This window comes from Nerophis lumbriciformis, linkage group LG13 (genome assembly GCF_033978685.3).
Source record: "Nerophis lumbriciformis linkage group LG13, RoL_Nlum_v2.1, whole genome shotgun sequence".
NCBI lineage: Eukaryota > Metazoa > Chordata > Actinopteri > Syngnathiformes > Syngnathidae > Nerophis > Nerophis lumbriciformis.
The window spans coordinates 36,130,310-36,157,920 of record NC_084560.2 but is presented as its reverse complement, the minus strand read 5'-3'; the positions used below and the strand labels follow the sequence as shown (position 1 = coordinate 36,157,920).

The 27,611-nt window shown below is 39.7% G+C and overlaps 1 protein-coding gene across 3 annotated transcripts in view; it reads left to right on the top strand.

Moving 5' to 3' along the window:
* The window catches only part of LOC133613398 (contactin-associated protein-like 5), a 314,549-nt gene that overhangs the window by 75,288 nt on the left and 211,650 nt on the right, over nucleotides 1-27,611 (top strand). For all 3 annotated transcript variants that reach the window (XM_061970920.2, XM_072914523.1, XM_072914522.1), the window contains one exon: nucleotides 11,553-11,700. In XM_061970920.2, the coding sequence (XP_061826904.2) occupies nucleotides 11,553-11,700 (148 nt within the window). The remainder of the gene's footprint in view (nucleotides 1-11,552; nucleotides 11,701-27,611) is intronic.

Genomic DNA, 27,611 nt, shown 5'->3' with positions numbered 1-27,611 from the left:
ATATCAGCAGGGATCCTCCATATTTGTTTTATTTTGTAGTGTGGAATGTTAGAAAAGGTTTGATCAAGTGAAATGAGTCAAACAAAGAACAATAGTAGGTATAAAAAAACACAAACCTGTTTTTTTATTAACTGTCTGGAATTGTGGAGTTCCCCAGGGTAATGTTTTAACATTCTCTATCATGGAAGCTTAAACATTCAGCAAAAATCACGACTGTCAAAGTTATCATGTTAACCCATGCGATTGATCACGAAAAAATAATCACATTAATCATGTATAAAAGTGGACTATTCACGCTGGCGTATACTCTCGCGCCACGTAGATTGCGTGTTCAAACACTGATGACATCTATTAAACAAGACAAGAAACAAGGAATTAAACAGAGACAGAATTAAATTAGGCTCAATTGAGGAGAGACGTCTGGACTGTAGAGTACAGTCTCACCACGCTCTGGCGAAAGATTGTACGCCTCCTCTTTTATTTGGACTTTCCCTGATTACATGACAACAGCTGTTTCTAAGGGACGGGGGTCGTAAACAGCTATCGCCTTTGATCAAAACAGTTAAAAGAAAAGATCATAAAACAGTTCAAAGAAGCGGTGCCTGGTGGGGAGTCTGGTCCTGCTTCCTTTTCGCTTTGTAGATCTCGGGTCAAGACAATATCTTTCTGTTGATTACAATACATGAAAGAAACAAAACACCTTCATGTTGCTTCCCATCCTACACAGTGGAGTTTTACAAGCCTTCTTGGTAGGTTCAAAGACAGCTTCTGTCTTCTCGCCGGGAACTCATGGAAACACAAAGTTTTGTGATAACTTAGATACAATTATTCTGACAACGCTATTATTATTTGCAACGCTATTCGGCCGTTCGGGACACGGGACAAGAGAGAGCTATAATGTAATTGTAAATAAACACAACTGGTAAACAACTATTGTTAGTCTGTGTTCACATGTTCGTAAAAATACCTTGCCTGAAAGATTGTTGACGCAGAATGAGAAGTGTTGTGTGTGAAAAAGACGAGGGAGAATATGTGTTGGAATTGGACCTGTTGTTAGCACAAGATTGGCAATAAAAGTTAATAAGAGCGTCGAACTTTGTGACTTTTCCTGGATGCAACAACAGCACAATACGCTGAAAAACACGCATTCAATATTTTTAGAGCGCACCGAGATATTAGCTACACAATATCAAGTTTCATGCAACTGTTGTTTTTTTCATACGTTAAAGTCTGCACGCCTGTGTTCAACCAACTAATCACAGCTCTGCGTTCTGCGAACCTTGGATGTTTTGGGAAGTGCACACAAGCCTTGCGGGAGGTAACTGTAAAAACGACGACTATAGATTTTATGGTAAAAAAAAAACTGGCAGTTGACTTGCCGGAATTTTACTGTACAATAAAAGTCAAGCCGCTTTTTCAATTTATAGTCATTTACTGAAATAAAAAACCTGCCATAGATTTTACGTAAAAAATTCTGGCAGCTCAGTCACCTGACTTTTTACTCTAATAGGAGTGGGACTGTTTTCCCGTTTACAGCAAGTGCTGTAAATTTAACGGCCATTGATTTCACGGTAAAAAAAAAAAGCGGCAGATCATTCGCCAAAATTTTACCGTAAAAATAACTGTAGCACTGTTTTTCCACTGTGCAATAAAATAAAATGGGCAGTCAGTCATCAGAATTGTACCATATTTGTACTGTTTGTCAATTTACAGTAATTAAATTAAACAGTAAAGTAGGGTTGTACGGTATACCGGTACTGGTATAGTATCACGGTACTAATGAATCAAAAACAGTACTATACTCCGTTTGAGAAGGACCGGTTCTCCATATATTTTTTTTTTTTTTACGTTTTGACATTGCTGGTTTTACGAGCAGAGGAGCATGTTCGGCAGCGCACAATCACGGAATACTTACAAGCAGACACAGTGTGTAGACAGAAAATGGAGAATGGACGCGTTTTGGTCTAAAAATTAAAGATAAAGGTGAAGTTATAACACTGAAACGCCCTCAGGAAGAGGTGCTTTAAAACATGGCTAGCCAGCTAGCAGCTAACATCCATTCGCAGTCGGCAGTGTTTTAGCTACTTCTAAATCACTAATCCTGGCCTCTATGACGACGAATAAAGTAAGTCTCTTACAAATATCATCCCTGCAGGACGAGGAATTGCTAAACATGCTTCAATACACACCGTAGGAGGATACAATAGCTCACCGGCGTCACCGTTATCAAAAGCTAGCACCTGAATGTAAACAAACACCATGAGTGGATCTACACCCATACTTGCCAACCTTGAGACCTCCGAATTCGGGAGATGGGGGGGTATTGGGGATGAGGTGGGCCGGGTTGGGGGGGTGTATATTGTAGCGTCCCAGAAGAGTTAGTGCTGCAAGGGGTTCTGGGTATTTGTTCTGTCGTGTTTATGTTGTGTTACGGTGCGGATGTTCTCCCGAAATGTGTTTGTCTTTCTTGTTTGGTGTGGGTCCACAGTGTGGCGCATATTTGTAACAGTGTTAAAGTTGTTTATACGGCCACCCTCAGTGTGACCTGTATGGCTGTTGATCAAGTATGCCTTGCATTCACTTGTGTGTGTGTAAAAGCCGCATATATTATGTGACTGGACCGGCACGCTGTGTGTAAGGAGGAAAAGCGAACGTGAAGACAGGTTGTAGAAGACGCCAAGGGCAATGCCTTTAAGGCACGCCCCCAATATTGTCGTCCTGGTGGAAATCGGGAGAAATTCAGGAGAATGGTTGCTTTTCGGGAGGGGCACTGAAATTGAGGAGGGTTGGCAAGTATGGCTACACCTGACATCCACTCTAATGATACCAAGTACAATAGCGTATCCAGTCGATACTACTATGATTACATCGGTATTTTTTATCGTCACAAAATCTTTTTTTCCTTTTTTGAAAATGTATATTATGTTTATGTTGGATACATGCGGACTTTGAATATGACCAATGTATGATCCTGTTAGCACTTGGTATCGGATCGATACCTAAATGTGTGGTATCATCCGAAACTAATGTAAAGTATCCAAACAACAGAAGAATAAGTGATTATTACATTTCAACAGAAGTGTAGATAGAACATCATAAAACAGAAAGTGAATGAACAAGTGGATTAACAATCAATTTTTACAGATTGTCCTTTGTAATGTTGACAAAATAATAGAATGATAAATGACACAATATGTTACTGCATATGTCAGCAGACTAATTAGGAGCCTTTGTTTGTTTACTTACTACTAAAAGACAAGTTGTCTTGTATGTTCACTATTTTATTTAAGGACAAAATTGCAATAAGAAACATATGTTTAATGTACCCTAAGATTTTTTGTTAAAATAAAGCCAATAAGGACATTTTTGTGGTGCCCTTCATTTAGAAAAGTATTGAAAGGCATCGAAAAGTATCGAAATACATTTTGGTACCGGTACCGGCAGGGGCGCCGAAAAGGGGGGGTAAAGGAGACGGATTCTAGGGGCCCATGATGGAGGGGGGGCCAGAGAGGCCCCTAATGATGATGAAATTATAATACAGAAAAAATAATGACACTACGTTATTAACTAACATATAATCACACGTTTTATTTTCCATGTCCTGGTAACAATACCTTTATTTGTTTTGGAAGCATCAACCCCTGCAGGGCCCTCCCTTCCCTCCCTCTATTTACGTAAAATGGTTCAGTCCGACTGGATCAGCTGCAGGTAGCGCACCAGTGATTTGTCCCAGACAGCGCCACAGCGGGCAAAGCGGAGGAGGCAGCAGTATGCCTCAAAAAAATATGGTAATGATAGTCAAAAATACCATTAAAATGCATAATTGTATGTAAAATAGCATAAAAAAATGTTGCCGCTGTGTTGGGGGCCCTGTAAAGATTCTTTTTATGGGGCCCAAAATCCCTAGCGTCGCCCCTGGGTACCGGTACATAAATATTGTTATCGGGACAACCCTACAGTCAAGATATGTTGCCAGTTTTTACAGTAAAATATACAGATTTTGTTTTACAGTTTACAGTTGAAAACGGGACTTGAAAACATCATAATAACGCTTTTATGATGACTTGACTTGTTTTATTGTGAGAAAACGAGTTAGGAAACATGAAAGGGAGGTGGAATGTTTGACCTTAGAGTTTTTTTTGTCCCAGCAGCGCAAGGGTCTTACTTGAAGCTAGCTCTAATGGCAATTCAGCGTTGGCTACCGCACAACGGCGGTCCTCCGGGGAAGCGCATACGTACGTAGCGCCGCGACCCCTGGCAAGGTCTCACACCCCCCCTACGCCCCCCCCCTAGCCCCAGGGCTCTCAGTGACGGGGGTGGGGAGGGGGGCTCCCGCGCGAATTTGTCCGACTACATAAAAGGTGGAAAATTCTTCCCCGGGAGAGCAGAACGGGCGAAGGCTTGAAGCCGTCTCAGGGTGACGGACGCAGACGGAGGAATAATGAAGTCACCTCAGGGCCTCAGGGCCTCACCTCGATATCCCCCCTGTCCCCCCGGCATTTTTTTTTTTCCACACTTTGTCGCTCCGCCGCAACGAGCGCGCCTCTTTCGTGTGTTCTTTTCCAAAACGTCTGGGCCTGTCGTGTGCGGCTGTTGCCGTGGAATACTGATGACTGCTTGTTGTGAGGCCGCATTGCAGTTCTTGGAACAGACCACTTCATTAGCTTTTCCCATCAGGGACACCAGTGGAAAGACAGGCTCCAATAACAATAATAATGATAATAATGGTCATTAAAAGAAGCATTTACGCTACCTGCCTGGCATCTCTTTAACTGCTTTTATTCTTCTCCCTTCATTGAATGATATTTTATTTTCATTTTACTCAATAGATGTTTGTACTTTTACATTGCACACGCCGTTGATTTGGAACACGTTACACCGTGGCTTGTCACATATTCACCCTTGGCTTTTGTGAATAGGGATTAATCGCGATTAATCACAGTACAGTACTAGCTTGCGTCGTTTAAATCAGGGCTTCTTAACTATTTTCTGTTACGCATCCCCAAGGAAGGAAACATTTCATTACACTCTCCACCACCAGTGTAATTTGTCCGTACAAACGTTATAAGTTGGGATGTCCGATAATGGCTTTTTTGCCGATATCCGATATTCCGATATTATCCAACTCTTAAATACCGATACCGATATCAACCGATACCGATATACAGTGACGTGCAGTCACTAGAGGCAGGTGAGGCAGGGCCTCACCTGCCATCATGGAAAGAAAAAAAATGTAAAAAGAAAAAAATAAAAGAAAATTGTTATATGTATCCAGTGATTATACTATAAAGTTATTTTCCATTTAACTTCACCAGTTTTAGATTATTTTTATTCAAAATCGCTTAATTTTCACATTTGCCGTTCAAATACTGAGAAGAGACGGTGCGGTGAACAGCAGCCAGTTGAGGCACATCACTCAGTGCCTCAACATGGATTCCGGACTCGGTAACTGCTGGCCTGCTGTGCAGTGAGACTGTATTGCTATATGAACTATATTATACATTTCCATAGTTTAGTTAGCTGAGGTATATAATGTACAGTGTATTTTGTCAACAACTGTATGTGTGTAAGTATTTCTTGTGCTGAGCGATCATAAAACGGCTGCAAAAGACGCACTGGCAGAGGCTCCAGTAATCCCGCCTCCTGCACCCCCGCCGTAGAATTGTTATATCAACTAAAGCCCACACTTAAACTTTCCACGTGCAAGATTGAATCTATTTAAAAAAGTTATTTCATAAGAAGCCAAAAAGTGCAAAAACAATAATGTTCGTGTTGGAGGAGTTGTGAATGACTGTAGGGCCACAACATTAGGTACACCTGCAGACTGCAGGTGTATCTAATTCACAACTCCTCCAACACGAACATTATTGTTTTTGCACTTTTTGGCTTCTTATTAAATAACTTTTGTAACCTATTTTCATGGGCTTTTCTCTTTGTGATATTAATTTACTGTTATGCGCTGTTATACAGTATATGCCTTGAGCTCTTATTTTGAAGGCGCTAAGAGCGGAAGTGATGACATGGAGTGGAGCGGAGGTTTTTGAAAGAAGGTAAATAAAGTGGTCCTCGTGTAAACTGGAGCCTCCGTGTTTGTTATTTTGTAGTTTCATACAGTATAGGCGACATTTATAAACCCTCGGTTACACTTTTTTAAATAGATTCAATCTTGCACGTGGAAAGTTTAAGTGAGGGCTTTAGTTGTGGACTTCATTTATAAGTAAAGGTAAGACCATAACAACGTTTTTTTTATTAAATGTGCTTTTTTGTGTGCTACAGTTTGTATGTGTAAAGTTAAAGTTAAGTTAAAGTACTAATGATTGTCACACACACACTAGGTGTAATGAAATTTGTCGTCTGCATTTGACCCATCCCCTTGTTCACCCCCTGGGAGGTGAGGGGAGCAGTGGGCAGCAGCGGCGCCGCGCCCGGGAATCATTTTTGGTGATTTAACCCCCAATTCCAATCCTTGATGCTGAGTGCCAAGCAGGGAAGAATGCTGGTATGAGCTTTTAAACATAACCCGTTAACTGCTGCCAATCAAATGGTGAATAAGATACTCTTTAGGGTTCATATGTTTGTAAATCTGACTGTGATGAAGTCAGTGCCTCACCAGCCATCAACCTCACCGCACGTCACTGCCGATATATGCAGTTGTGGAATCAACACATTATTATGCCTAATTTGGACAACTAGGTATGGTGAAGATAAGGTCCTTTTTTTTTAAATTAATAAAATAAAGTAAGATAAATAAATTTAAAAAAAATTTCTTGAATAAAAAAGAAAGTAAAACAATATAAAAACAGTTACATAGAAACTAGTAATTAATGAAAATGAATAAAATTAACTGTTAAAGGTTAGTACTATTAGTGGACCAGCAGCACACACAACCATGTGTGCTTACGGACTGTATCCCTGCAGACTGTATTGATATATATTGATATATAATGTAGGAACCAGAATATTAATAACAGAAAGAAACAACACTTTTGTGTGAATGAGTGTAAATGGGGGAGGGAGGTTTTTTTGGTTGGTGCACTAATTGTAAGTGTATCTTGTGTTTTTTATGTTGATTTAATTTAAAAAACGATACCTAAATAAAAAAAAAACGATACCGATAATTTCCGATATTTCATTTTAAAGCATTTATCGGCCGATATTATCGGACATCTCTAGTTATAAGTACACCACTGCATAACATTGTATCCTTATTAACATTAAAGAAATCAATGTGGATCAAAGGGTGCAAAGATGTGGGCAATTCGATCCAATTCCTGGGGTGACGATTCGATTTAGAATCGATTCTCGATTCAAACCGATTCTCGCAATGTATTATTTGGTATAATAAATATAATGAAACTTTTTCAAAACAGGTTACAAGTTAGAAAAGCTCATTTTGGTTGCATAGAGAAAAATGGTTTCAAAGAGTAAGAACAAATAAGAAAAATATGAATAAACTTTGGATTGGGGTAAATTAGAATCGCGATTTGAATATGAACTGATTTTTTTTGTGTGTACCCCGACAGTTCGAAGGGGATTAGTATGGCCCCAGTCGTCACGTTTTACCTGACACATGAAACGTGAACAATTGTGGGTGGTGCACTATCCGCTTAAGAAGCCAGATGGCAGTAGAGTGTTCATCTTAAAATGTGTTTTTTGGCAATTTTGTGGGTACATATGGCTATTCATTTGATAGGAATTAAAAGTAAAATAAAACATTGCTGACTAAACGGGTTTGGATACATGTGATCATTCATCCTTTAAGAAGTGAAAATAAAAGAACACACTTTTGCTAGACGGGTATGTGTACATGTGGCCGTTTGTTCGATAGGAAGTAAAAGAAAACACTGCTGACTAAACGGGTTTGGATACATGTGATCATTCATCCTTTAAGAAGTGAAAATAAAAGAACACACTTTTGCTAGACGGGTATGTGTACATGTGGCCGTTCGTTCGATAGGATGTAAAAGTAAAAGAAAACACTGCTGACTAAACGGGTTTGGGTACATGTGATCATTCATCCTTTAACAAGTTAAAATAAAAGAAAACACTTTTAATAGACGGGTATGTGTACATGTGGTCGTTTGTTCGATAGGAAGGAAAAGTAAAAGAAAACACTGCTGACTAAACGGGTTTGGGTACATGTGATCATTCATCCTTTAAGAAGTGAAAATAAAAGAACACACTTTTTCTAGACGGGTATGTGTACATGTGGCCGTTCGTTCGATAGGAAGTAAAAGTAAAAGAAAACACTGCTGACTAAACGGGTTTGGGTACATGTGATCATTCATCCTTTAAGAAGTGAAAATAAAAGAAAACACTTTTGCTAGACGGGTATGTGTACATGTGGCCGTTCGTTCGATAGGAAGTAAAAGTAAAAAAATCACTGCTGACTAAACGGGTTTGGGTACATGTGATCATTCATCCTTTAAGAAGTGAAAATAAAAGAACACACTTTTACTAGACGGGTATGTGTACATGTGGCTGTTCCTTCGATAGGAAGTAAAAGTAAAAGAACACATTATAGACTAAACTGGTATGGATGCATGTGGTTATTCACTCATTCTTCAAGAAGTAAAAGAACACACTATAGACTAAACGAGTATGGATACGTGTGGTTATTCATTCATTCATCAAGAAGTAAAAGTAAAAGAACACACTATAGACTAAACGGGTATGGATACATGTGGTTATTCATTCATTCTTCAAGAAGTAAAAGTAAAAGAACACACTATAGACTAAACGGGAAAAAAAAAAATAGAACACACCATATACGAGACGGGTATGGGTACATGTGATCATTCATTGTTTAGAAAGTGAAGATAAAAATAAACCTATTACTAGAACAGGTATGGGTCCATGTGGCCCTTCGTCCTACATGAAGTGGAAGAAAAAAGTTTTGCACTTTTAGCAGCTTATTGTCTTCTCACAAAGACTTATGTCTTCCAGTTTACATTTTGTCGAATTTACAGTAACTTTTCCCCTCATTGAACTCTTCTTCAACCGCCTTCTATCATTCTCAATTGTTCCACACCTCCGCCCCCGATGCAATAAACAGTCCAGTACGCACCTAACGCACTTGGGCTCCCCTTGGAAAGAAGGAGAAAAAAGGTTATGAGGTGTTCTTTATTGCCTGGCTGTCGTCTGACATATGACTTTGGACCCTGAGGACGGACGCTGCCGCAACAATGATTTTTCCACTCACTGTTTCCTTTGTGTGGTTTCAGGCCGGGCCTTGGTCTTAGCTTGTTTAGCCGCTCGCAAGAACTCTTCTTGACTCTCCAGAGGCAAGGCAGGCCTTAAATTGTTTCCGCAGCTGCCGGATGGCTTGTTTACAGTACTTCTTAAAAAACTGTATCTCCGTTGGTTTTGTTAGCTCAGAGAACCCAGACTGATTAGGTTAGACTCTAGAGAGTTTCCACACTTGCAAGGGTCTAGCTTGCTTCTCTGTTCAGTTGGTCTTACTTGGTTTCTGTCGCCAAAAAAAAAACCTTGCTTGTTTCTATTGAGGTTAAGCCCCAGAGCGATTCATTCTGTGGCAAGGGCCCTGTTTCCTTCTCTGGTGTCTTGGTCTTAGTTGCTAGTTGAGTTGTGCTTTGTTCTACAGATACTAGGCTTGCCTTATTTCCAATGCATTAGGTAGATTTTCTAACCAGAATCAGAATCAGCTTTATTGGCCAGGTATTTGGCTTGGTAGAGAGTGCTACCTTTATGCAATGGAAACAATAGGTATTAACTATTAACTAAAAACAAGTACTTAAATAACTAAAATGTGCAAGACCCAATGACAGATTAGTTCCAGGGTTATTTCACAGCAACAGTTCTGACACTCTGTGACTGTTTAGCGTTCATCAGAGTGATAGCCAGAGGAAGAAGGGGTGAGTTTTTCCTTGCCCTTATGTGGGCTTTGTACCGAGGATGTCGTTGTGGATTGTGCAGCCCTTTGAGACACCTGTGATTTAGGGCTATATAAATAAACATTGATTGATTGATTGATTGAAGAAGCTGTTCTTATGACGGGTTGTTAAGGCGTACAGTGATTTGTAACCTCGGCCGCAGGGGAGGAGTTCGAACAGTTTGTGACCAGGGTGTGAGGGGTCTGCAGTGATGCTACCTGCTCGTTTTCTGACCCTGGACCGGTATGAGTCCTTGATGGGGGGGAAAGACGACACAGTTAATCTTTTTTGCAACCCTGATTGTCCGTTGCAGTTTGTGTCTGTTCAAACATCAGATGGTTGGTTCTGTGACAAGAGTCTGCCTTTCTTGTCTGCTTAAAGAACACAGTTCCATTCCCCAGCAGGGTCCATAGGTTCAAGGTTAGGCTCCAAAATGTTTGTATCATTGTCTTTTTAACAGAACCCAGTTCAGCACTCCAGAGAGCCATGGGTTTTACTCTGTGCTATTTCCTTTGTTTGCTTCTCTAGGTACTCAAGGTTAAGGACCCTAGAGCTTAGCTTTTCTTCAGTGAGCCAAAGCTTCTCCTTTCTGCTTAACTTTAACCTAAAACTTCCAACTCGTTGGTGTGCGACAGTTAATTCCAGTTTTCAAGCCAGTTTGCTCGCCATCCTTCCAGCATCCTTGTGTTCCAAAGAGGGCTCCGTTTGGTTTATAGCTGTACAATTTGGAGTAATAAACCCTAAACAACAAGTCATTACTGCACCATACAGGGGTGTTTATTATTTTGATATGCCTGACAGCCATAGGAAAAACATGGCCACTACACTGGGCCGAGGTAGCCCGTGCTGAAGTGTAGTTCATTCGTTTACCCTGTTTTCAAGCAGACATATTATACGTTACTCAGTCGTAAACAAAATGCTGCAGGAGCTGTGAGGAAAAGATAAGCGCCATAAAAGTGTTTTTGTTTTGACAGAGGATCAAGTGAGTGGCAAAAGCTTTCCAGAGCCGCTCAAAATTAAAGTCAGAGCAACAAATCAACACATTAGGTCTCCATTTCAGGGAGAAGACACATTCAGTAAATTGGGGAAGCGTTGGCAAGGCTCCCGATGTCTTCCTTAACGGCTGCACGCAGACCTTCGATTATCCAGCGAGAAGCAGCCTGCCGTCTTTAATGGCGTTGCCTCGGATATGCGGTCTGACTGTGAGCTTGTCGGTTTGCTTTGAGGCGTGATTCCGTTCGGATTGAATATGTCACCTGGTTGGAATCAGTTAGCGGCATCATTAGTCTTTGCTCGAGACTCTATTGTTTTTTTTCAGTCCGTGTCCTCTTGGCTTTGCCGCCAGCTGGCGATGGAAAAAGACAAATGACGCTTCGCAAATGTGCTCCGTCGCGTTGTGTTGACGAGAAGCAGAGTGGACGTGAGCGCGCAGGCAAACATAAAAGAACCACATGTCGATTTGTATCTTTCAGTTTGTAATACAATAGAAGCGTACGGTTCAAAGGCCCGGGGAAGATCTCGCCATCAGGTTAGCCTCTATGCTCGCTTTTTATTCCTCCGGAAAGAATGTAGACTTTTATTCAGGCCGTATCTTTCATTTTCATCTGAGCATTGATGACTTGTCCCCGCCTGACGTCTCTCTCTCTCTGATTCCCATAGAGATTTGTTGGGAACGTCAATTCAGAGGGAGTCGTCCAGAACAAGATGTCCCACTCTGTGAGGGCTCGTTATCTTCGCTTCGTCCCCCTCGACTGGAACCCCAGTGGCTGGATCGGTCTCAGAGTGGAAGTGTACGGCTGTTCATACAGTAAGTAGCCTCTTAACCTGCTAGCATAGTCTGTGCAGAATTGATTGTTGAACACTGGATCGTGAAGCAACTGAGGCCAAATGGAATGCAGTACTTGGCGGCAACCAGCAGAGATGCTGGCATGTAATACAATTCCTCAGTTCTCTATTTTCAAAAATGTTGAGAACTACAACATCTCTAAGGCCAAGCCCTACCTTCCAGTAGTAAAAAGTCCTGAATCCAGACGGTGATCGGAATCAGCCCCAAAATGTAATCACCATACTTGCCAACACTCCCGATTTTCCCGGGAGACTCCCGAATTTCAGTGCCCCTCCCGAAAGTCTCCCGGGGCAACCTTTCTCCCGAATTTCTCCCGATTTCCACCCGGACAACAATATTGGGGGCGTGCCTCAAAGGCACTGCCTTTAGCGTCCTCTACAACCTGTCGTCACGTCCGCTTCTCCTCCATACAAACAGCGTGCCGTCCCAGTCACATACTATATGCGGCTTTTACACACACATAAGTCACTGAGGGTGGCCGTATAAACAACTTTAACACTGTTACAAATATGCGCCACACTGTGAACCCACACCAAACAAGAATGACAAACACATTTCGGGAGAACATCCGCACCGTAACACAACATAAACACAACAGGACAAATTCCCAAAACCCCTTGCAGCACTAACTCTTCCGGGACGCTACAATATACACCCCCGCTACCACCAAACCCCGCACCGCCAACACCGTCCACCTCAACCCCGCCCCCACCCCCGAATTCAGAGGTCTCAAGGTTGGCAAGTATGGTAATCACAAGTTCTCAATCCCAATATTAGACATTTCCTGAATGTTTCGTCCAAATTTGCCCATAACTGTTGGCAAAATCTTCATACAAAGATCGAAGTTTTTTTTTTAGCTAGAATCAACAAAAGGAGCCAATTTTAACATTGACACATGCACTTGAAACGAACGTGACCACTAAGCAAGCGTTGCACGTCAAAGCGGATGTTGGCACATGCCACAGTGTACGTCTCTAAAGCGGCATTATCATGGCTGTAGGTCATGAGATAGCGAGTAGGTAGCAACGAGTGGGTCTTTCTTCTCAGATTGCTGAGAATTGCATCAAGTGGCACATGTCACTGACATCAGTGTGTAGCGCGAGGGCGGCTGGCGTGTGCAGCGACCCGGGAGCCCATGGCAGAAGATTATGAGGCTTCTACAGTGGTGTGTGTGTGGGGGGGGGGGGGGGGGGGGGGGGGGGGGGGGGGACCTCTGTCTGTTGCTTGATACTGAGAGGATGCTTTTATCATTTTGGTCACGCCACTCCGCCAAGCAAAACATGAACGCTAATGAAAATAGCATGTAACTGAAAGCATAACGGCTAATGGCTAGCGGGGAAAAGATAAAGAGAAGCTGGCCACACAACTGTTACCTTCTCTCTCTGACTCCGACTGGATAGGTGGTTTTAGTTGTATTTAGTGTAACTAAAAAGTGTATTTTAGACTCGGAGGACATTTTTAAAAATAATAAAACGCTGCCTGTACGTCAATAACTATATGAAAATTAGGGATGATGTTTGATAAGAAATTATCGAGTTCGAGCCTATTATCGAATCCTATTATCGAACCGATTCCTTATCGATTCTCTTATCGAGTCCAGATAGGATGTTGTATATGGAAAAAAACACACAATATTTGGTTTAACAAAAGCTCACTTTTATCATATAAGAAAAAAATAAAATCTAATAAATAAATAAATAAATATTGTGTTATAGTTGGACTAAGGGGAGGTGACGGCGACAGACACTAGAGGGCGGTACTGTTCAATCATTTATTATATATATATAGTCCAAATATATATATAATAATAAAACAATACTAATTTAATAAACTAAGGAAATGGAGTGTGAACTATATCCAAAAGGGAATGGTGTAAGACTATGTGTAGAATTTAACTGAAGTGAGTGTTACCAAAGTGTTGAACGAGATACGAGGAAGTCCAGGGGGCAGGCAGATGATCAGGGGCGAGAGAAAGGCGTCAGAATCCAGGGGCGAGCGAGAGGTCGAGAAACGAAGGAGGCAGTCAGAGTCCAGAGGGAGATCCAGGGAAAAGTGAGACGCACAGCTCACTTTCCAGGCGACGGAGGGTAGGTACAGATGACTATATATTCCGGCGCCGGCATGCCAAGTTGTCCAGGCTTATGAAGGCAGCTCCTTCATTCCAGGCAGGTGTGCTGATTGCCGGTAAGTGATTGCAGCTGGCGGCAGCTGCAGGGCGGAGACGCGCGCGGCGCATCCCTGGATGTGCGCCGCGGTCGTGGGCGTGTCCCGCGGTGTAAAACGCAGAGCGCAATGATGAGGGCGCATTCCAATGCACCCTGGCCGTGACATATTGACTGTTACTCCCCTAAAAAAATAAAATAAAATAAATAAATATTGACTGTTGTTACCCAAAGTATATTATGTGGGATTTTTCATAAAAATAAATACATACAGTTGCACAAAAACAACCTGTCTCTGTGATCACTATAAGTGTATAAATAATAATATAGTGTTAAATAAAATCAGTCCCTTGGGCACAAAACTGAAAGTAATACAGCTCTCCAAAAAGTGCACTTCTGCTGCTATTTGACATAACTGTTTGTTATGATGCTTTGACATTTTTGCCCTTTATTTCTTTATTGAAAGAAAGTTTTATGAAGAGAAAAGTTGTTTGCAATTGTGGTTACAATGCTAAAAAATGAAATGTTAAAGCTAAAAAAAGAAATACACTTCATTGAGTTAACATTATTTCTTTATAGGGGGAAAGATGTGATGTTATGAGCTAGGGAATATAACAACTACACTACCCAGCATGCAACGGGAGTGACGAGCATGTGCAGTAGCCCCGAAAAGTGTTGTTGCATGTCGTCACCCGGCAGCTAAGAATGAGGTTATGAGCACGCTGTGAAAGTAAACGTCAAGAACTCAGCCAACACGCCTCGTCTGCATTATTTATAATTAGACAGACAACACATATACAGTGTGATTTTGTTTGGTTTACAAGGACAGAAAAACAAAAGTTAAAAAAGGGAGATCATGTCATATATGTTGTGCTGCGGTTGCTTTAAGAATGTTGCGACAGCTGCCGTAAAGGAGGTGCGTTGCTAGCCTGGTTGCTATGTTTCCGGTTGGTCGTAAAAGTGTTCGTCATGTGTTTGTACCCTGCTCAAATCTCTCAGTAAAGTTATTCATTGGATTATACCTTTTGTTTTGAACTTTATTACACCTTGGAGCGCTTTTTCCCGTCCATTTTTGTCCTGCTTTCCCTATCCGCGCCTAATGACTGAGCTACGTGACGTCATTTCTTGTGATGTCTCACGGGGCATTTCTGGTCGGGACGGGATTCATTCCCAGGAATTCGAATAAAGAACCAACTCTTTTTCTTTATTATAGTGGTCTCGATAACGGGTACCGGTTCTCAAAAAGGGATTTGAGTCCGAGGACTTGGTTCTTTTCTTATCGAACAACCGGGAAAACTGGTTTCGAGTATCATCCCTAATGAAAATGGCTTTGGATCATATTGATTAACTTTACATTGTTTCTCATTAGCCCATGACCATTGCATTTTGAAATAACATCTGATAAAAGGACATGATGGATCAACCTTATGGGTCTGCTTTAGCAGTTTATGTACTCAACTTGCTATCATGCTTTATGTCACTGTTAATATGTTACTGTGGTCGAAGTACTATAATAAATAATCTCTAAGTCAGTGGTTCTTAACCTTGTTGGAGGTACCGAACCCGACCAGTTTCATATGCGCATTCACCCAACCCTTCTTTAGTGAAAAATAAAATGTTTTTTTTCAAATTCAAGACAAAGTTATATGTTTTTGGTAACACTTTAGTATGGGGAACATATTCTAAGTAACAAAGACTTAATTTAGAGTTATTTGGTTTGGGTTAGAGGGTTAGGGCCAGGGTTAGAGGGTTAGGGTTATAATATGGCCATGCCGAAAAAGGCATTAATAAGTACTTAATAATGACTAGTTAAAAGCCAACATGTTACTAATTTGCATGTTAATAAGCAACTAATTAATGGTGAATATGTTCCCCATACTAAACTGTTGCCAAGTTTTTTTTACTGGTGCACAAAATGAACCGTGCATGAACATCACCTTGTTCAAAGAACCAAACCAACACAGTGCATAAACTCACAACAAATTACACACCTGCAAATCAGTCTGACTTCTGCTGTTGCCGTATCCGTAATACGCCGATAGGGAGAAGTTTTTATTTACACGATGAGTCGGGTGTGTCTTGACCTCCGCCGAACCACTGAGCCCGACTCACCGAACCCCTCGGGTTCGATCGAACCCAGGTTAAGAACCACTGGTTTAATGACATGACATGATGTAGTCTCCTTATGGGTTTGCTTTAGCATTTTCTGTACTCAAGCTGCCATCTTGCTATATGTTACTGTTAGCATGTTACTGCATCCGGTATAGCGGTAAAGCTTGGTTGGTTGAGTGGCCGTGCCAGCAACTTGAGGGTTCCAGGTTCGATCCCCGCTTCTGCCATCCGAGTCACTGCCATTTGTGTCCTTGGGCAAGACACTTTACCCACCTGCTCCCAGTGCCACCCACACTGGTTTAAATGTAACTTAGATATTGGGTTTCACTATGTAAAGTGCTTTGAGTCACTAGAGAAAAGCGCTATATAAATATAATTCACTTCACTTCATCCGGGTATCACTACTATTGCAGTTTTGAAATAACATCTGATAATAGGACATGATGTATCAACTTTATTGGTCTGCATTAACACTTTCTGTACTCAAGTTGCTCTCACGCTATATGCCACTGTTAGCATCTGGGTCTGAGTACTATTTTTAACTAATCTCTAATAATATGACACAATGTATCCTCCTTATTAGTCTGCTTTAGCATTTTCTGTAGTCAAGCTGCTATCTTGCTATATGTTACTCTTAGCACAGTGGTTCTTAACCTTGTTGGAGGTACCGAACCCCACCAGTTTCATATGCGCATTCACTCAACCCTTCTTTAGTGAAAAAGATTTTTTTTTTTTTCACAAATTCGAGACAAAGTTATATGTTTTTGGTAACACTTTAGTATGGGGAACATATTCTAAGTAACAAAGACTTAATTTAGAGTTATTTGGTTAGGGTTAGGGTCAGGGTTAGAGGGTTAGGGTTATAATAAGGCCATGCCGAATAAGGCATTAATAAGTACTTAATAATGACTAGTTAAGAGCCAATATGTTACTAATTTGCATGTGAATAAGCAACTAATTAATGGTGAATATGTTCCCCATACTAAAGTGTTACCATGGTTTTTTTTACTGGTGCATAAAATGAACCGTGCATGAACATCACCTTGTTCAAACAACAAAAGCAACACAGTGCATAAACTCACAACAAACTACACACCTGCATATCAGTCAGCTGTTGCCGTATCCGTAATACGCCGATAGGGAGAAGTTTTTATTTACACGATGAGTCGGGTGTGTCTTGACCTCCACCGAACCCCTGAGGCCGACTGACCGAACCCCTCGGGTTCGATCGATCCCAGGTTAAGAACCACTGTCTTAGCATGTTACTGCACCCAGGTATCACTACTATTACAGTTTTTAAATAACATCTGATAATAGAACATGATGTATCAACTTAATGAGTCTACGTTAGCACTTTCTGTACTCAAGTTGCTATCAAGCTATCTGTCACTGTTAGCATGTTACTGTTAGCATCCGCGTCTGAGTACAATTGCATTTTTAAATAATCTTTAATGACATGACATTGATGCATCCTCCTTAAGGCTCTGCTTTAGCATTGTCTGTATTCAAGCTGCTATCTTGGTTTATGTTACTGTTAACATGCTATTGCATCTGGGTATCACTACTATTGCAGTTTTTAATTAATATCTGATAACAAGACATGATATATTATCCTTGTCTGCTTTTGCACTTTCTGTAGTCAAGCTACTATTATGCAATACATTACTGTGAGTATATTAGCATCCAGGTCTCACTACTATTGCAGTTTGAATCAATATCTGAAAACAGGATATGATTTATCATATGGGTCTGTGTTAGCACCTTCTTTACTCAAGCTGATACCTTGCTATATGTTATTAATAACGTTTTAGCATGTTAGCTAGTCCCATTGCCATTTTTATAATGTAGCTGGTACTGTTGTGATGTTACTGCATGTATCACTACTATTGCGGTTTTGAAATAATATCTGATAACAGGACATGATGTCTCAACCTTATGTGTTTGCTTTAGCACTGTTAGCATATTAGTGTTAGCATCTGGGTCTGAGTACTACTGCATTTGTAACTAATCCCTAATGACGTGACATGATGTAGCCTCCTTATGGGTCTGCTTTAGCATTTTCTGTACTCAAACTGCCATCTTGCTATATGTTACTGTTAGCATATTACTACATCCGGGTATCACCACTATTGCAGTTTTGAAATTATATCTGATAACAGGACGTGAAGTATCAACCTTATGGGTCTGCATTAGCACTTCCTGTACTCAAGTTGCTCAAACGCTATATGTCACTATTAGCATGTTATTGTTAGCACCTGGGTCTGAGTACTACAATAAATAATCTCTAACAACATGACATGTTGTAGCCTCTATATAGGTCTACTTTAGCGTTTTCTGTACTCAAGCTTTTCTCTTGCTAGATGTTACTGTTTGCATGTTACTGCATCCGGGTATCACTACTACTGCAGATGTACCAACCTTATGAGTCTGCTTTAGCACTTTCTGTACTCAAGTTGCTGTTATGCCATATGTCACTGTTAGCGTGTTACTGTTAACATCCGGGTTTCACCACCATTGTACAGTATTTGTGTACAGTTTTAATCAGTATCTGAGAACAGGATGTGATGTATCATCCTTGCGGGTCTGCGTTAGCACTTTCTGTGCTTTAGCTGCTATCTTGCTATATGTTGTTATTCGTGTGTTAGCCTTTTAGCTTCTCCCATTGCTATTTTAAAAAATAACCTGCAACAGGACATGATCATATTTAGTTACTACCCTGCAGTATAGTTGCACACTAACTGTTATCATTAGCCAGTGATTCTCAAACTGTGGTACACGAACTCCATCTATTAGTATGCCAAATAATCACTTGAAAAAAATGCAGTGTTGTTTTTGTTTTTTTCCTATATTCAAACACAGTGTTACTGTTCAAACTGTGTGTCATGTTACAGTGGCCAAAAATATTAGATATCCTTGTTTAAAAAAAAACTGCCTTGTTTTTAATGAATACTTGGGCCTACTGCGCTACTGTATTTTAATGTTGGTCATTATGGTGGTACTTGGTGAAAAACGTTTGACAACCATTGCTGTAGTGCAGGGGTGTCAAACTTGTTTTCATTTAGGGCCACATCGCAGTTTTGTCAGCCCTCAGAGGGCCACTTGTAAATATATGATTTTAAAAAAAAGTAAAAGGATTCAGCTCATGATACAGCATTTGATTATTTGCTTTTTTTTTATGTTTTGAGTCTGTTGCCGGTGTGAAAGCATGGAATTCTCTAGACAAAGACTTAAAAAGTTGCAAGAATATCTTTGAATTTAAAAAGAGTTACAAAAAGAGACAACTGGAATTATATCAAACTGATTTTTGATTTTGATTGGATGTGTCATTTTGAAAATGCTTAAATGAAAATTAAAAATGTAATATCGAAAATGATCAGTATTGGTTTCAGAAAGTAAAATTTAGGACTTTTTAAAACGCTGCCGTACGGAGTGGTACATGAACGTAGGGAGAAGTACCCACACCACACCAATAAACCTTAAAGGCACTGCCTTTGCGTGCCGGCCCAGTCACTTAATATCGACGGCTTTTCACACACACAAGTGAATGCAAGCCCTACTTGGTCAACAGCCATACAGGTCACACTGAAGGTGGCCGTATAAACAACTTTAACACTGTTACAAATATGCGCCACACTGTGAACCCACACCAAACAAGAATGACCAACACATTTCGGGAGAACATCCGCACCGTAACACAACATAAACACAACAGAACAAATACCCAGAACCCCTTGCAGCACTAACTCTTCCGGGACGCTACAATATACGCTACCCCCTACCCCCCTAAACCCCGCCCACCTCAACCTCCTCATGCTCTCTCAGGGAGAGCATGTCCCAAATTCCAAGCTGCTGTTTTGAGGCATGTTAAAAAAAATAATGCACTTTGTGACTTCAATAATAAACATGGCAGTACCATGTTGGCATTTTTTTCCATAACTTGAGTTGATTTATTTTGGAAAACCTTGTTACATTGTTTAATGCATCCAGCGGGGCATCACAACAAAATTAGGCATAATAATGTGTTAATTCCACGACTGTATATATCGGTATCGGTTGATATCGGAATCAGTAATTAAGAGTTGGACAATATCAGACAATCGGATACCGTCAAAAAAGCCATAATGTGACATCTCTAATTATTACTGTCAAGACGTGGACTATGGTCCTCTTGTGTTGTGTTTGCTCGGTACTCGTTTTATCTTTTAACCTGTTCATTGTACAGCACTTTGGCTACCCCTGTGGTAAATTTTAAATGTGCTTTATAAATAAAGTTGATTTGATTTGATTTGATATGGTGTGTTTGTTTTCCCGAGATGCAAGTAAAGCTGGACTGGTCATGGCGTGAAGGTAAATACATATTTATTTATAACACTCAAAGGAACAAAAAGCGCGCTCAAGGCGGAAGTACAAACTTGACTAACGAAACAAAAAGACGTGCACGTGGGCAAAAAACTGTGAACAATTAAACAAAAACACCAACTGTGGCATTAATAGAAAAAAACTTACTTGGACATGGCATGAAGTGTGCAGAGGTAGACAGAGTGTGACAGGGGTATGAATGCGGTATATCGTCAGAACGACAAACTGAAAACAATGAACTTAAATACTATAGACATGATTAATGAAAGCAGGTGTGTGACTCAAAACGTGAAACAGGTGCGTGACGTGACAGGTGAAAACTAATGGTTGCTATGGTGACAAAACAAAACAAAAGTGCACAAAAAGTCCAAAAACAAAACCGAACATGACTAAAACAAAACATGATCACACAGACATGACAATTACCATTTCGCGGGCCATATAAAATGATGTGGCGGGCCAGATCTGGCCCCCTGGTCTTGAGTTTGACACCTGTGCTCTAGTGCTTCTCGGAAGTCTCTCAAAGTAGGAGATGGACAACATATTGGAATAGTTGTATGTCCGCGATAATAAAGGTGTTGTCAAAGGAATACATCAACATGATTCATTACTGCTGCAGCGTTTTGTTACAGCTCATGTGTTGGCGTACCTAATGAAGTGTCCTGTGATAAAAGCCTAGTCAGTAAAAAGCAACTTGAAAAAAAAAAAAAGAAGGCGTCCTCGTTTGAAAACGAGGCGATAAAATCGGCGAGCGTAGCTGACAATCTCCCAATGAGCGGTTTTACGACGTCTGGCCACGGCTGCCCGTCGCCGTTGCGCAAACATAAACGCCGTGGTGTTATTCTTCAGTTGATCACTTTTTGGCCTTCAAGAGTGAGGAATGGTAAGACCGCCGAGCTCGTCTGGCAACACGGGAGTCTCTCGGATTATGGGATTATGCAAAAGGTGACGGCCAAAATGCCACCTGGCCGGGGAAATGGCGCAGGATGTGGAGGATGAGGCCACACCACGAAGTGATGAGGGAGGATGAGCTTTCCTCCACTGCTTTATAAGCCACGCCAGGAGGGAAGACATTTGTAAACACAAATGTCATCTGCACTGTGTGTGTGTTTGGCTTTCTCCTCATCACTATTGTTATTATTTATTTTTATTATTGGACGTGCCGCAGTCGGCTGTACAACAGGGGGAGCTTTCAAACAAAGGCCTACAAGACGTGATGCATCGTCCTTACGGGACAGCCTTAGCACTCTCTCCGCTCAAGTTGCCATCTTGCTATACGCTACTGCTTGCATGCTAGTGTTTGTTTCAGTCTCATTAGCAGGACAGGATGTATAATCCTCATGTGTCCACCTTAGAGCTCTCCGGACCCAAGCTGCTAGCTTGTTTTTTATTGGCACATTCTAAAGATGGAAAAAAAAAACATTCCGGTTGAGAACATTGCACAGAAAAAACTAGAATATTAAATTTAGGGAGAACTTGCAATGGAATGCAAGCCGCTGGACTGGCAAGCCGAACCTAAATGCTAACGTTAGCGTGCTAACAGTTAGAATGAGTCAAGTACCAAGTCATATGACTACATAAGTTAGCATGCTAAATTACCAAGTTTAAGCTTTAGAATTCTCAAAAAAAAAAGGTTACAACGCCAATTTAAGTATGATAGCATGTGAACGTTAGCATGCTAACAGCTAGCATGTGTCAGAGAAGAAGTTATATGACTCTGAGGTGTTTAGCTGTTAAGGGTTAGCATGCTAGCAGTTACGATGCCTCAAGTACCAAGTCATTTCACTAGGAATGTAAAATTACATTCACTGTACAAACATACATATACTGTACATATACATTCACTGTACAAACATACATATACTGTACATATACATTCACTGTACAAACATACATATACTGTACATATACATTCACTGTACAAACATACATATACATATACTGTACATATACATTCACTGTACAAACATACATATACATATACTGTACATATACATTCACTGTACAAACATACATATACTGTACATATACATTCACTGTACAAACATACATATACATATACTGTACATATACATGCACTGTACAAACATACATATACATATACTATACATTCACTGTACAAACATACATATACTGTACATATACATTCACTGTACAAACATACATATACTGTACATATACATTCACTGTACAAACATACATATACTGTACATATACATTCACTGTACAAACATACATATACATATACTGTACATATACATTCACTGTACAAACATACATATACTGTACATATACATTCACTGTACAAACATACATATACTGTACATATACATTCACTGTACAAACATACATATACATATACTGTACATATACATGCACTGTACAAACATACATATACATATACTATACATTCACTGTACAAACATACATATACTGTACATATACATTCACTGTACAAACATACATATACATATACTGTACATATACATTCACTGTACAAACATACATATACTGTACATATACATTCACTGTACAAACATACATATACATATACTGTACATATACATTCACTGTACAAACATACATATACATATACTGTACATATACATTTACTGTACAAACATACATATACACATTCTGTAAATATACAAGTACATATGCATACATACACTCATGCACATAATCACGTTTCATCAAACATATATTAACGTTCTTGCCCTAGGGCAGGGGTCGGCAATCGGCGGTTCTAGAGCCGCATGCGGCTCTTTAGCGCCGCCCTAGTGGCTCTCTGGAGCTTTTTCAAAAATGTATGAAAAATGGAAAAAGATGAGGGGGAAAAAAATAAATAATTTGTTTTAATGTGGTTTCTGTAGGAGGACAAACATGACACAAACCTCCCTAATTGTTATAAAGCACACTGTTTATATTAAACATGCTTCACTGATTCGGGTATTTGGCGAGCGCCGTTTTGTCCTACTAATTTTGGCGGTCCTTGAACTCAGTTTGTTTACATGTATAACTTTCTCTGACTTTCTAGGACGTGTTTTATGTCACTTCTTTTTCTGTCTCATTTTGTCCACCAAACTTTTAACGTTGTGCATGAATGCACAAAGGTGAGTTTTGTTGATGTTATTGACTTGTGTGGAGTGCTAATCAGACATATTTGGTCACTGCATGACTGCAAGCTAAACGATGCTAACATGCTATTTAGGCTAGCTATATGTAGATATTGCATCATTATGCCTCATTGAGGTCATTTAGTTTCCTTTAAGTCCTTTTAATTCAATGTATATCTCATGACACACTATCTGTATGTAATATGGCTTTTAATTGTTTGCGGCTCCAGACAGATTTGTTTTTGTATTTTTGGTCTAATATGGCTCTTTCAACATTTTGGGTTGCCGACCCCTGCCCTAGGGTAAACTGGGTAACACATGGCACACTGATAAAGCTTAACCTAATGTTACTATAACAATCTACAAGGTGTAGATTGCTTCTCTTCCTTCCCCTCCATTTTCCTGCATTCTTTTGTATCTCTAGTTATCATTACGTATCTGTATTGTTGCATTTGAACAACTGTATTGCTGAAAAAGTGAGATTGCTAGACTGCTAAAGTTAGCACGCTAACAGTTACAATGCCTCAAGTACCAAGTCATTTCACTAGGAAGCGTATGCATGTAAAATTAGCGTAAAAAGTTAGCATGCTAACAGTCAGCATGTATGAAGTACCAGGTTATATGACTGAGGTGATCTGCTTTAAAGTTGGCTCAAAGAAAAGTGACCACGCCAATGTTAGTATGCTAGGATGTGAACGTTAACGTGGTAACAGTTAGAATGCTTACAGTTACAATGCAATTACCGTATTTTTCGGACTATAAGTCACAGTTTTTTTTCATAGTTTGACCGGGGGTGCGACTTATACTCAGGAGCGACTTATGTGTGAAATTATTAACACATTACCGTAAAATATCAAATAATATTATTTAGCTTATTCACGTAAGAGACTAGACGTATAAGATTTCATCTGATTTAGCGATTAGGAGTGACAGATTGTTTGGTAAACGTATAGCATGTTCTATATGTTATAGTTATTTGAATGACTCTTACCATAATATGTTACGTTAACATACCAGGCACGTTCTCAGTTGGTTATTTATGCCTCATATAATGTACACTTATTCAGCCTGTTGTTCACTATTCTTTATTTATTTTAAATTGCCTTGCAAATGTCTTGGTGTTGGTTTTAATCAAGTAAATTTCCCCAAAAAATGCGACTTATACTCCAGTGCGACTTATATATGTTTTTTTCCTTCTTTATTATGCATTTTCGGCCGGTGCGACTTATACTCCGGAGCGACTTATACTCCGAAAAATGCGGTACAATGCCTCAAGTACCAAGTCATTTCACTAGGAACGTAAAATTAGCTTAAAAAGTTAGCATGCTAACAGTTTGCATGTATGAAGTGCCAAGTTATATGATTAAGGTGTTCTGCTTTAAAATTTGCTAAAAAAAAAGAGAAAAAAAAAGAAGAAGTTACCTATGTGAATGTTAGCATGCTAACAGTTAACGTGTCAGAGAATAAGTTATATAACTCTGAGGTGTTCGGCTGTAAAATTCTCTGAAAATGCTAGAGTGATAAAGTTAGCATGCTAACAGTTAAAGTGTCAGAGAACAAGTTATATAACTCTGAGGTGTTCGGTTGTAAAATTCTCTGAAAATGCTAGAGTGATAAAGCTAGCATGCTAACAGTTAAAGTGTCAGAGAACAAGTTATATAACTCTGAGGTGTTCGGCTGTAAAATTCTCTGAAAATGCTAGAGTGATAAAGTTAGCATGCTAACAGTTAAAGTGTCAGAGAATAAGTTATATAACTCTGAGGTGTTCGGCTATAAAATTCTCTGAAAATGCTAGAGTGATAAAGTTAGCATGCTAACAGTTAAAGTGTCTGAGAATAAGTTTTATAACTCTGAGGTGTTCGGCTGTAAAATTCTCTGAAAATGCTAGAGTGATAAAGTTAGCATGATAACAGTTAAAGTGTCTGAGAACAAGTTATATAACTCTGAGGTGTTCGGCTGTAAAATTCTCTGAAAATGCTAGAGTGAAAAAGTTAGCATGCTAACAGTTAGAATGCGTCAAGTACCAAGTCATATGACTAGGAAGTGTATGCATGTAAAATTAGCTTAACAGGTTAGCATACTAACAGTTAGCATGTATCAAGTAGCAAGTTATATGACTCTGAGGTGTTTGCTTGTAAAATTGGCTAACAAAAATTACCATGCTAAGCTAATGTTAGCATGCTAACAGTTAACATGTGTCACTAACCAAGTTATGACTCTGAGGTGTTTGGCTGTAAAATAAGCTGAAAAAGTTAGCACGCTAAAATGTTAAAGTTAGCATGCTAACAGTTAGACTGCATCAAGTACTAAGTCATTTGACTGAGAAGCGTACACATGTAAAATTAGCTTAAAAAGTTAGCATGCTAACAGTTAGCATGTATCAAGTACCAAGTTATGTGACTCTGAGGTGTTCGGCTTTAAAATGTGTTTAAAAAGTTAGCATGCTGAAGTTAGTAGCGCTGTCTGAGCCTCAGCCAATCAGTGGCCATGATACTGAAAAGCCCTGCTTGATTGTTTTGGTCTCATCCAGTGGCCAGTACTACTGTAATATTGCTATTTCTACTTCATTCAACCCTTTTTATGCTTGAAAATGCCTAATTTACAGCACAACTACGTAGAATATCATGCTTAGTTACTGAGATAAGTGGCCTAGTGGTTAGAGTGTCCGCCCTGAGATCGGTAGGTTGTGAGTTCAAACCCCGGCCGAGTCATACCAAAGACTATAAAAATGGGACCCATTACCTCCCTGCTTGGCACTCAGCATCAAGGGTTGGAATTGGGGATTAAATCACCAAAATGATTCCCGGGCGCGGCCACCGCTGCTGCCCACTGCTCCCCTCACCTCCCAGGGGGTGATCAAGGGTGATGGGTCAAATGCAGAGAATAATCTCGCCACACCTAGTGTGTGTGTGTGACAATCATTGGTACTTTAACTTTAACTTTAACTTTTAGATGTTGTGTTCAGATAGTTTAGCATATATTGTCGACATACAGTATGTATCATTTATATGTTGTATTGGTGTTAGTATCTTTAATGTGCAAATTGTATCAAAGTGGCCCTGACATCCTTCAGTTTTTATTCACTGGAAAAAGTTTGCACACCCCTGTGTTATATGTTACTGTTAGCATGTTACTGTTAACACCGGGATCTCAGTACCATCGCATGTTTAATTAATACCTGATAACATGACATGATCGATCATCCTTATGGGCCTGCTTTAGCACTTTCATTACTTAAGCATATATGTTTTTTCATTAGCATGTTAGCATTTTAGCCAGTCGCTATCTTGCTGTACGTTAGTACACACATCGTTATCATTACATCCAGTCTCATTATCCCTAAGGTTTTTGCCTTAGTGCTTTACTCAAGTTGCTATATGTTACTGTTGGCATATTAGCAATTTAGCATGTCTCATCGCCATTTTGAAATAATGCCTGTGACAGGACATGATGTATTATCCTCGTGGGTCATCGTCAAGTCGCTATCTTGCTGTACTTTAGCACGTGTGCCGTTATCATTGCATCGAGTCTCTTGGGGTTTTTCATACTCAGGTTCCTATCTTGCTATATGTTGGCATATCATCTGTTAGTGAAAAGAAAACAGTTTCCTGTTTGTGTGTGATCTTGCGTAAAGGCGTAAAAGAGGCGAGTATTGATATCTTGATGTTGACGTGATCCTGTCTTTTTGGCTAGAACCAAAATATTTGCATGGAGTGTTTTGTTTGCAAGGCAACGCAGTGACATGATGCTATTGATATTGCGGCCAATCACCATTGATTATCGGACATCCCTAATATATATATATATATATATATATATATATATATATACATATATATATACATACACTGAATATATATATATATATATATATATATATATATATATATATATATATATGTATTTAAAGACAAACATTTGTGTTAAATGTGACAAAGTATATTTCTTTATAATTATTATCTAAACTTTCTCATTACATTACATCTTTCTGCTCTTTTATCTTCCCTTTTTTACTTTTTTTTTTTTACAATGTGCTGCAGGCCAAAAAAATTTAAGCCGTGGACTGCAAATTTTTTGCATCAAAAAATTTCAGCTTCATCTCATTACATTTTGTCTTTATGTG